General features: G+C 32.3%; 1 protein-coding gene and 1 non-coding gene across 2 annotated transcripts; both read left to right on the plus strand.

Annotated features, from left to right (window-relative positions):
• The first annotated feature begins 1385 nt into the window (after window positions 1-1385).
• LOC149512362 (small nucleolar RNA R71) lies at window positions 1386-1490 on the plus strand. The gene has a single exon (XR_016332881.1). It is a non-coding gene; the product is annotated as a small nucleolar RNA R71 (small nucleolar RNA).
• Window positions 1491-4653: 3163 nt separating this feature from the next.
• On the plus strand, window positions 4654-7094 carry LOC149512363 (zinc finger BED domain-containing protein RICESLEEPER 2-like). The gene has a single exon (XM_089752228.1). It carries the CDS (start codon window positions 4655-4657, stop codon window positions 6749-6751), a length of 2097 nt encoding a protein of 698 aa, XP_089608354.1. The 5' UTR covers window position 4654; the 3' UTR covers window positions 6752-7094.
• Window positions 7095-11973: the final 4879 nt, after the last annotated feature.

Below are 11973 nucleotides of genomic sequence, written 5' to 3' on the forward strand. Positions count from 1 at the left end.
ATAAATTAACTAAAAATAATATCCTATTAATAATAATTAAACCATCACCCCTAGGACTCTGATAAGTATAATTAAACCATAAATCATAGATGTGCACTTATTGGTAAGTGCAACTATCTCATAATCCTTCAATCTCTTCTTTCAATAGATAATATCCTTCATAAATTTTACATAAGTAGGCATCTGTTCAAGTGCATTTATAAATAGGATATTGATATATAGCTTCTTAAATACCTCAAGAAATTTAGAGAATTGTTTTCCTTCCTTCTATTTCTCAAATCTCTGAGGGAAAGGAATATAAGGTCTAAGTGGCTTAACTTTAGGAGGAATAGGCCTAGATGAACTCAGTATAGCACTAAGGGATCGTATCTATGGTAACTGAGTTAGAACATATACTATACCCTCATCTTTTTTCTTACCTTTCCTCCCATCATAAACTAGGTTTTTATTAGGCTCATCATCATCAAACTCATCATTTGCCACATCTTAAGAACCTATCAGGCTTTGGCCCTAGCTAACTAGCTCTCACTTTTAAGTGTGATTACTTTACAGTGCTTATTTCCTTTTTTCCTAGTGTTGGCCTCTACGCTATTAGGTAAGGTACCTTATGGTTAGGTACTAAAGAGGGTTGCTAATTGACCAATCTAGGTCTCTAAGTTTTTTAAGGACACAGGCTAGTTTTGAAACATGGTGCTTTGATTTTGTATGAATGAGGTCTAAGCCTTAATAAAAAAACCTAAAAGTTTTTTTACCAAGGTTTTCTTCTCTAGAGGTGGTATAGATGGATATGTAGGTATATAGTGTTATAAAAGCTGTTGCTGAAAAAGTGACTACTGAAAATCTGATGGGTAAGGTGGTCTAGTGTTTGAAAGCTATTGTGGTATCTGTATAGATTGGAATAGACTGAACTAGGTTATTCATCCAACCTAGGTGTATATGAGAACATAGAGGTTGTTGGGTTGCCTAAAGGTCTATCCTAATAATGGATACTCTCTGGGTAGGTGCTCGGATATGACTCCCTCAGGTGTACTACCCCACATACATCATATATAACTAAGTAACTATGGGTATGAGTAAACCTAGAATGACTAGGACTTGGCTCTGAAGGTGTAAGCTTACTATGTAAAGACTCTACAAATTTGGCTAAGGAATATACCTTAGCACTAATCGTTATAAGCTCACTAACCTTATACACCCTTGAAATCCTCTATAATGTTGACTCTCATTTGACCACTGACAATTATTAGTCACCATATCCTCAATAAGCTCATAAGTTATGTTAGAAGTCTTACTGATCAAAGTACCTCCTAATGTAGCATTTAAAAATGTCCTAGTGTTAAGCACTAACCCATTATAAAAAATTTAAATCTTCAGCCATTTTGATCATCCATGGTGTGGACCTTATTTCAGGATCTCCTTGTATCTCTCCCATGCCTTATATAAGGTCTCAGAGTCATGCTAGGCAAATGTAGTGATCTCATTCTGAAGCCTGGTTATCTTGGTCTGATGAAAAAATTTATCTATGAAGTTTTGCACTAAATCATCCCAAATGGTGATGGAATCTGGTGGCATCAAGGCTAACCAACTTTGGCTTTATCTCTAAGGAAAAATGAAAATAACCTAAGCTTAATTTCATCCTTAGTAACACCATTATGTTTAAATGTATCACAAATCTCTAAAAAATCTAAAAGATGAGCATTCAGATCCTTATTCGAATAACCACTAAATTGTGCCAACTATTGTATCATCTAAATGAGTGTAGGTTTAATTTCAAAATTATTTGCTTGAATCACAGGCTCCTAATACTAGGCTAAAAACCATGAATTGGGTACAACATAATCCCTAAGGGCTTTAATGTCTTGCTTGACCAAGATGATGGTAAGATCGATTTATTTCTCTCTCTTAATCCTCTTATGAGTAACCTCAAGCTCAAGATCTAAAAAGATTAACTCATGATTCCTAATAGAGTGCATACATGAGCCCCAAGAACACTATACCTAATGAACCACTCTAAAAATAGAAACCTAAGTATATATAGCTAAAAAAAAAATGATCATAAAAGGAACCTAGGATATATACACTTAAAACCAAAGCAAGCCTAAGCTCTAGCTTAAGGTATGTACATTAAAGGGAACTAATCTATAGAAGAGTATGGCAAAAATTGATATTAACCTAGGACACCTTTGACTAGGGGTGAGCATATATCGATTATAACCGATTTAACCGATCGAAATTATGAAATATGGTCATTTCGATTCGGTTTAATCGGTTTTCGGTTGTAATCGGTTTTAAAATCGATTAAATCAGTTAAATCGATCGGTTATCAGTTTTTAAAATTGATAACCGAATTAACCGAATTAACCGATCTTATAATAACTAAGGGTAAATATGAAAATTCTCTTTGAAAAAACCTAAATTTAACTTACCTTTTTTATAACTCATCCAGTCCACCCAGCCGTTTCCCTTTTTCTGCTCTTTACTCTTCCTCTGTTGCAGTGTCTCTGCCCTTTGCAGTTTGCTCTCCTTCAATCTCTTGCATCTTTGCCTCCCTTTTACTCTCTTGCTTGGCTACTTGCCTCATAATCTCTTGCTCCCTCTAATTTGCTACACAAGATCCACAGTTGTAGAGATCAATCTACCCAAAATGCCATCGTAAGTTTTTAAATCTTAATAACCTTTATTTTTTCTTTTAGCATGATGTTTAGAGCTGTATTCTTCTTGTATGTTTTAAGCTAAAGCATAACCCAAACAGCCAAACCTTAGCCCCAAGGTGTGCCCATGGTAATGTTTTTTTTGCTGGTATTTTTCAGTAGCTTTTGTTGTTTACTTGTTTAGAGTGATTCGATAGATAGACACTATCTCTAGCCTGAAAGGAATAGGTCTAGGACTTTTAGTGGCTTGTTTACTCCTACAGTTGATTGACTAGGTTTTCGAACAAAAGGATCAAAACTCAAAACCTTCCATGCCCCACGTTGGATTTACAATATCTATAGCAAGCTGTGAAATACTCTTTTTAGTCGAAGAAAGCACTTTAACTTATAAAAATGAAGGGAGCAAGATTTTTAATAACAGTTTCTGCCAGTTTCGACTTGCTTTGCTAAATTACCAAAAGAAAGCAACAACTATTCGAACTAAAATGATGTGGACAGTGGACTCAAGAAAAAGTAAAAGAAAATGCTATTTTCTAGCATGGAGGTCGACTGGGGAAACCAATTAATGTGTGGTGGAGCGCACCTTTCTCAGATTGATGAATTTTATCTGTTGATTTAGTTAAGTTTATTCCCCAAGTAGAATTCAAGCTCTGTAATTATAAGAATACTGTAAATGCAGCTAAGGCAACAAATGCTACTCAATCAGCTCAAGAGTCTGCTCCGCAAAGACAGCAGCAGACTACTGGTTTCCTACAGCAGATTACTGGTTTCTGGTTTCCTGCAGCAGATTACTGATTTACTGCAGCAGACTGCTGGTTTCCTGCAGCAGATTACTGGTTTCTGGTTTCCTACAGTAGATTATTGGTTTCCTGCAGCAGACTGCTAGTTTCTGGTTTCTTGCAGCAGATTACTGATTTCCTGCAGCAGACTGCTGGTTTCCTGCAGCAGATTATTGGTTTCCTGCAGCAGACTGCTAGTTTCCTGCAGCAGATTACTGGTTTCCTGCAGCAGACTGCTGGTTTCCTGCATCTGCTGGTTTCCTGCAACAGATTACTGGTTTCCTGCAGCAGACTACTAGTTTCCTGCAGCAGACTACTGGTTTCCTTCAGCAGGTTTCTTCTTTATCTGTCATTCCTTTTCATCAATTCTTTTGCTTTTCAATAATAATAATACCTCATTTTAGGGTACATTAAATAGACAATTGATAAAGTTTACGTTATTTTGAGCTTTGGTTAGGAAACTAATGAAATAGGAATTTGTACTGTTGCAGACTGGAAAGCAAATGAAGGGCATGGCTCAGGGTGCTGTGGAAAGTGTGAAGAACACACTTGGAATGAATGAGAAGAAATGAAATCAAAGGATTGATGAGATCATTTGGTTATGAAATGAGATGCAGCTTTAATAAATACAGATTTTGTTGCTTTCTTTTGGTAATTTAGGGATGACTGATGGTATGGCAACATGGTAATGATGTGGACTAAGACGATTCAAGAATGGTCCCACAACTCACAAGCAAAAGACAGAAATAGTTTAAATGATTTACACCTTGAAGTAGAGTGTGTAAATACTGGATGTATACATAGAGAAATAAATTTAAAACACAACTATTTGGGAATAAAGAATTTAAAGAAATCTATTGTCAGAGATCTAGCACTTTTAAGTTTAAACTTTCTTACTAGATCTAGCAACTAATTAATCTAAATTATGCTAGATACTTAAATTAAAAGTTAAAATAAATTAGCCTAAACTATGCTAGACACTTACATTGTTTGTTGATAAAATAAGCAACTAATATATAGTTTGATTAACAAACTATTTCATTATTTGAATATCCAATGTGTTCAATAATTGTGTGAATATTACTTTATTATTTTTTCATTATTTGAATATAATTTTATTTTTATTTATTATTTTAATATAATTTAATTATTTATTTTTTATTGTTTGGATATAATTTGATCACTTGCTTTTTTTTTTTAAAGATGTCAAATGAAGTGAATGATATGATTTTGGATTCTACAACTAATCAAACACAATTGGCCTCTCAACTTCCTGCATATGATGAGGTAACAAAAAGTGCAACTGCAAATTCCAAAGTGATGAGACGAGCATCTAAGCCATGGTCAGAGGTATGGGACCACTTTACTAAATTTGTTAATGAGGAAGGTAATCGTAAAGCTAGGTGTAATTATTGTGACAGAGAATTTTTTGCTGATCCTAAAAAGAATGGAACCACTGCTTTAAAGAATCACATGAATTCTTGTAAAAAGGTTCCTCGTGTTAGTGGGGATGATGGTACTCAAACAGAATTGGTGTTGCCGTCAGGAGGAGTGGAATCTTTAGGCACTTGGAAATTTAATCAAGATGCTGTTAAAAAAGCTGTAGCTAAAATGATCATTCTGAATGAGTTGCCATTTAGATTTGTGGAGTCGGAAGGATTTAGGCATTGCATGTCAGTTGCATGTCCTAGATTTCGTGTACCATCACGATGGACAGTTGCTAGGGATTGCTATCAGCTTTATATTGATGAAAAGACTCATTTGAAGCAATTCATGAAATCATCTTTTACAAGAGTATCTCTTACCACTGATACATGGACCTCATTACAAAGGGTCAATTATATGTGTCTTACGGCTCACTTCATAGACAAAGATTGGAAACTAAACAAAAAGATATTAAATTTTTGTCCCATTTCTAGTCACAAAGGTGAAGCTATTGGTAAGGCGGTTGAAAAATGTTTGCGTGATTGGGGGATTGATAAGATTTTTACTGTTACAGTTGATAATGCTAGTTCTAATGATGTTGCAATTGCATATTTGAGGAAAAAATTTAACAATGCTGGAACTAGTATTTTGGGAGGCAAATATCTTCATTTGAGATGCATTGCACATATTGTTAATCTTATTGTTTGTGATGGATTGAAAGAAATGAATGAAACAATTGCTCGTGTTAGAGGGGCAATAAGATATGTGAGACAATCACCTTCCAGGTTAGCTAAGTTTAAAGAGTGTATTGTGAATGAACATATTCAAAGTAAAAGTTTATTGTGTTTGGATGTTAGCACTAGATGGAATTCTACTTATTTGATGTTGGATGCAGCTCAAAAGTTTGAAAGGGCATTTGATGCATTTGATGATGTTGATCCTTATTATAGAAGTGAGCTTTTGATGGGAGATGGGGTACCCGATCAAAATGATTGGGCAATTGTTAGGAAGTTTTGCCTTTTCTTGCAACAATTTTATGATCTCACCGTGAAAGTTTCAGGTATTTCTTACGTCACATCTAATACTTTTCTTGATGATATATGTGATGTTTATTCCACTTTGCGAGAATGGCAATTAAATCCTGATGTTGAGTTGAATGTAATGGCAAAGAGAATGAAGGATAAATATGATAAGTATTGGGGAAATATAGAGAAGATGAATATGTTGGTTTATATTGCTTCTCTTCTTGATCCTTCAAAAAAGTTTCCTTTTGTTAAATATTGCTTCATGAAAATGTATTCTTCTGATGAAGCTTCATTGATGATTAAAAAAGTACAACAAGTAATAGAGGACTTATTTAATGAATACAAAAGAATGTTAGAACCTCAGTCTGAGCAAGTTGGTGAAAGTAGTCAAGTGAGCCAAATGTCACAGCCCACCGATGATGAAAGTGGAAATGGAACAACAAAAAAAAAGGAAAGCTTTAAGTCCAAGTACAAGAGGTATAGGATTGAACATGGCAAAGATGAACATAAATCAGAATTGGCTAAATATTTGAGTGAGGAGCCTGATGATGATGATAGTGATGACTTTGATGTTTTAATTTGGTGGAAACTTAATAGCCATAGGTTTCCTATCCTTTCCCATTTAGCTCGTGATGTGTTAGCAATTCCTATATCCACAGTTGCTTCCGAATCTGCTTTTAGCACTGGTGGTCGTGTGCTTGATGCATATAGGAGCTCTTTAACTCCTAAAATTGTGCAAGCCCTTATTTGTGCTCAAGATTGGTTACGTAGATCTTCTAATCTTGATTCATTTCAACCTGAAGATGATTTGATACAGCTTGACAAAATGGATTTAGGTAATATTTTATTTATACTATCATTTATTTTTTAAGGATTATTATTTTTTATTTTTTTATTTGTTTAAAGCTTACTTTTGTTATTTTTTGTTTATATATTTTTAGATTTGTCAAAAATTGCCTTAGATCCAGTAATTGATTAAAACAAATGTGCATGGACCTTTTGAGGTAATTTCATTATTAATTTCTATGAATATTTACATTTAAAAAATATTTATTGTATTCATTGACAACTAATTAAGGTTTTAATCTCTTTAACATTTTAGGAAAAAATGAAGGATGTGCACCAAAGTTATGGGGTTCATGTATGAAGAATGCTGTTAGAACTTGGAATGTCCTTTAATTAGCTTGTTTTATGTTTTTTTATGAACTTTTATATCCATTTGTCAACTCGGAGTGTTCTTGTCTTGTTTTATATTTTGTATGAGTTGTTAACTCAATTTGTAAACTTAAAATGTCTTTTATGTTTTGCACCAAAGTTATGAGTTGCATATTTTCTTGATTTGCTTTTTTAAGTTGGCTTGTTGATCATTGAAAACTTGTTTATGTGTTGAAATGACAATTATTATGTATTGATGGCTTTGTTGGTTATTTGATATATGTTAAAGTAATACTTTTTAAAACTTATTATTTAATTTATTTTGATTAAATAAGTTTAAATGAGTATTTATTTGTCTTTTTTCTTCTAAAATATTGTAGAAATTATTAAATTCTTTAGTGATTTAGTTTGAATGGTATGTTAATTTGAGTTTTATTATATTAAATTTGTAGCTAAATAATTATTCAAAATAAGAAAAAAATGATGAAAAATTCGGTTATTTAACCGAACTAACCGAATCAAACCTATTTTTGATCGGTTCGGTTAAATCGGTTAGTTAAAATTTTGTTGGTCGGTTTGGTTATTGATAAAATAAAATCGATTAATTCGGTTATTGATTTTTTCAAACCGAATTAACCAAATTAACCGACTGCACACCCCTACCTTTGACCTAATCCCCAGCAATGGCACCAAAAACTTGATTGGATAAAACCGCAAGTACATAGGCTATTCAAGTAATAATAGAGACTATGAAAGTCTAGATGTTGATCCCATAGAGATTAGGTAAAACTTTTTAAGCTAAGTACCTTTTATCCCCATACTCTTCTAAAGTTCGTTCCATAAAAAAAATAAAAATTAACTACAAAAATAAAAGTGAATAAAGCATAAAAAATATAAAGCTAAGTCAAGGAAAAAAATGAACAAGAATAACAAGTATATGAATGATGTCAAATGAAAAAAAAATGCAACAACTAAACTAAATGAAATCATATTTAAAATGAAAATTAGGAACTAAAAGTCACAAATTTCAATTAATTAGCTTAAACCAAAACTAGAAGGAAAATTATGAAAACCGTAACTAAATGAACAATGCAAATTGAACAAACTTGTAGCTACTATTTTGCATTAAAATTTCACATGATAAATTTAAACAAGTTGAAATTTTTAATATGTTATAGCTGATTGAATTAGGAAACTATGAAAAAAAATTTGAACAAAAAAAGCAAGATTTGAATGAGATATCATAAAACAACTACAAGTAGGTCAAAACTAGTAAATTCAAAAATAGATTTGAGTATCAATGAAAAATCACTAGATTTAAGCTAGAAATCAATAAAATTTGCAAGTTTCATTGCCAAAATCATAAAGAACGCGGAAAAATACTTGAGGAAATTAAAAAGTGCAATCAAAATCAATAGAAAAACATGAAGATCAAGGGCTATTTGATTGCTAAGAAAATAAAATGCAGTAAAGGAAAGTGAAAAAATTAAAGAACAAGAAAAATAAAATCTTAAGCTAAAGTCTTTCTAAAAGGCTGTAGCAGACAGAAAATACTGTAGCAGTCACTATAGCAGAAGATAAAACGTCACTGTAGCAAGTCACTGTAGCGGTATTGTAGATAAAATTCTACTGACACTGTAGTGGATAACTGTACGGAGTTACTGTTCATAGGTTAGAATTTTTCTATTTAAAGCCTCATTGTATCTAAACTGAAAGAGACGAATTCTTCACACCCTCTCTCTCTTACACTTTCTCTCTCTATCTACTTTTGTCCTCCAAGCTTTTGTAATCCTTTATACATAGATCCTTTCCGTACCTCCCTTATAAATGGTATCAGAGCTCTAGGCTTGTATAAAAGTTTGCTAAAGCTTGTATTGCTGATTCTGCAATAAAGATCTACTTGTTATTCATCTTGTAAGATTTTCTTTACTCTTACTTGCATCTTCTACATAAGCTCTTTGTTTCAAAGCTCATACGTGCATATCTAAGTGGATAGCTGGCTTTTGTGGCCTGAGTTACCTTTTGTTGCTAGCGTTTCAGAACAGCATAACGGTTTTAAACACCAGAAACATGGAAACTTATGAAGAAAATTCTTGTATTTGTCAAGATAAGTCTTATAATCATGACTTGCATATAGATCCTAAGTATGAATCTAGTAATATTAGCATAAGTAGAACTGTAAATGGTTTAATAGATTTAACTTCTTCTTTCTTTCATAAACTTTTTGTAAAAATTGATAATATTGAAGATAAAGTAGATATGCTTTTTGAAAAGATGGACCAAAAGCATGTTCCCCCAGATACATCTAAAAATTTTGGACCTCTTTACTATGGCAATATTATGATGAACGATGACAAACCCTCATCTTCTACCTCTGCAAAGGCGAAACAAGAACAACTTGATTTCGACTCTTATAAATATATTATTGAAAATTTTAAATTAAAAATAGAGCAAGTAATGATCCGCAACAACGGATTGATTACCTTACTGCTATTGAGACTCTTTATGAAGAACATAAAGACCTCTTTCTTAAATACAAATATCATTATATGCTCAACTATTACACAACCAGTGCCAGTAGTGAAGAAGCAAATAGTGATATAGTAGATGATAATTTTGAAATTCTTGCTACTAACCCAGTAGTCAAGGATGAACCACCTTCATCTGATGAAACCACATCTGATGAAGAAGATAGTTCTGATGTTCAAACAGATCCAGAACCAACAGAAATTCCAACCCTTCAACCAGAGACGCGTAGGAAACGAAAAGCCGAAGCAATATCTAATCCAGATATTGATGATCTTAGGCGATTTCCAGATTTAATAGATCCAGATATAATGGATCAACATCTTCCTCATCTTAAAGAAAAATATTTTCACCTAAACAAGGATGAAATTAAAAATGAGATTAAACAGACTTCTGATTCTGGCCAAACAAGTCAGGTTCAGACAGAAATCCCTATAATCGATTCATTAAATAAACGAACGGTTTCTCAATGAGGTACATATTTAGACTTAACCAAAGTCCCTCTTCAAAACTATGGAAAAACCATAGACGATTGGGCACAATCTATGTCTATTGTAGTCACAAATTACAAGGAGACTTGGGGTAAAGAAAGATTCCTCAACTATTTTTGTGGCACATGGCAAGGTGATGTCCTGCAATTCCTCAAAAAAATGGGAGAAGACAACCCTCAGAGAACAGCAGAAATCCTCTCTATTAGCTGTCGGTAATATCCCTCAACTTTTAAAAGATTTAACCTAAATCTTGAAAAATGAGTTTTACAGTAGTACAGAATCTCTGGATCCTACTCAAGAAGCTCAATTTATTTTATCAAAATTAAAATTATGTGATATTAAGTTTTTAGATGAATTTTCTAAAAATTATCTCTCTGAATATCAAAAATTGGATGAAAAACATTCTAAATTTTGGTTACAACAATATTTTCTTAAACTTCCCTCACCATGGGATGAATTAAGTTCTCAAAATTACCCTGTTTACCTTGAGTTAAAACTCAAAACTGTTCATACTGCAAATCCCAGTATAGAACTGTATGATACTCTTGGATGTAGAATTCACTACATTCAAAGTTAGGTAACAGAATACTGTTTGAAGCAAAAAGCTACAAAACAGGTAAAATCCAAACTTTCGTATAAACAATGTACAAAGATTTTGGAAAATGAAATTGAGTTTGGTTGTAATAAACAATCTTTTTCAAAGAAATCTTGTTTTAAGAAAAAACGAAAATATTTTTGGAAAAAATGGAAACCAACAATTTCCAAACCTAAAAAGAAGGTCACTATGCAAACGCTTGTCCTAACAAAGGAAAAAGTGGGAAGAAAATGATCAAAAAACTTGATGAAAGTTTTCTTCAAATTTGTTTTGCTGAATAATTATCTGACGAAGAAATTTATTATGAAGATTTTTTCGAAACTGATTATAGTTCTTTTGACGATGAATATCATTTTATTTTTATGCTGAATACTGAATCTAACACAGATAATGTTTCAGTTTCCTTTTCTACAGGTACAACAACTACAAATGAAGAAAGTATGGTTAAACTCAAAAATATTATGAGAAAAACTCATTTTATTTCTGATGATAAAATAAAAGAATTACAACTCATCATACCAGATGAGATTTACAAGACAAGTTGGTTTAAAAAGTTCCAACCTTGGTCTAAACACCATATAGAAAAACTATATGGTGATACAGTTGCTACTGACACTAAACAAGGCTCAGTAGAAATTTCTCTCTTTACCAAACAGAAAATAAACAATTTTCTTTCTAAATACCCAAAGGTCAAATACATCCATATAGGAATGATTTTGATCACCATTAAACCACTATTTTTATCCACAAAGGATATTCCCATAATAGCTGTTTTAATGGACCATCATTTTCAAAACCCTACAAATGCTGTAATCGGAGGAATCCAATCCAATTTAACAGCAGGAGTAGTTTGATTTAAAGTTAAATCAAACTATTTTATTTTTATTTTTGATGAAAACATTGAAAAATGTTTATGTCTTCAAATCAAAATACTCAATTCTGATTTCGAATCGACATCGCATGATCTTTCAATCAACTGGTCAGCGGTTTATGAATTTACAAATACTACTAATACCTCTATCAAACCGATAGATTCTAATATTTTTGAAATTTTTGAACCAAATGCTTTTGATTCAAAAATTAAACCTAGATTAGTAAATCTCGTAGACTTATCAATCCCACAAGGATGGTGTCTCGAAGATCTTTCAATTATTTCTGAAAAACAGAAAGTTCCAAGTTTAGAATTTTTCTCATCAGGAAAAAATCTTTACTTTAAAAATCCAAATGAAACAACCAGTTTTAATCCAAACTTGGTTTTACCCCCAGTAAATGTTTTTGAACATCAAACAGATGATGATATTGAGAGTATAACTAGCAATCAATCTT

Source organism: Durio zibethinus, chromosome 23 (genome assembly GCF_047325235.1).
Source record: "Durio zibethinus cultivar Kanyao isolate XHJ-2024 chromosome 23, ASM4732523v1, whole genome shotgun sequence".
NCBI lineage: Eukaryota > Viridiplantae > Streptophyta > Magnoliopsida > Malvales > Malvaceae > Durio > Durio zibethinus.

Excerpts from the sequence above, each read along its gene's own strand:
- LOC149512363 (XM_089752228.1), top strand. The coding sequence starts at position 4,655 with ATGATTTTGGATTCTACAACTAATCAAACACAATTGGCCTCTCAACTT.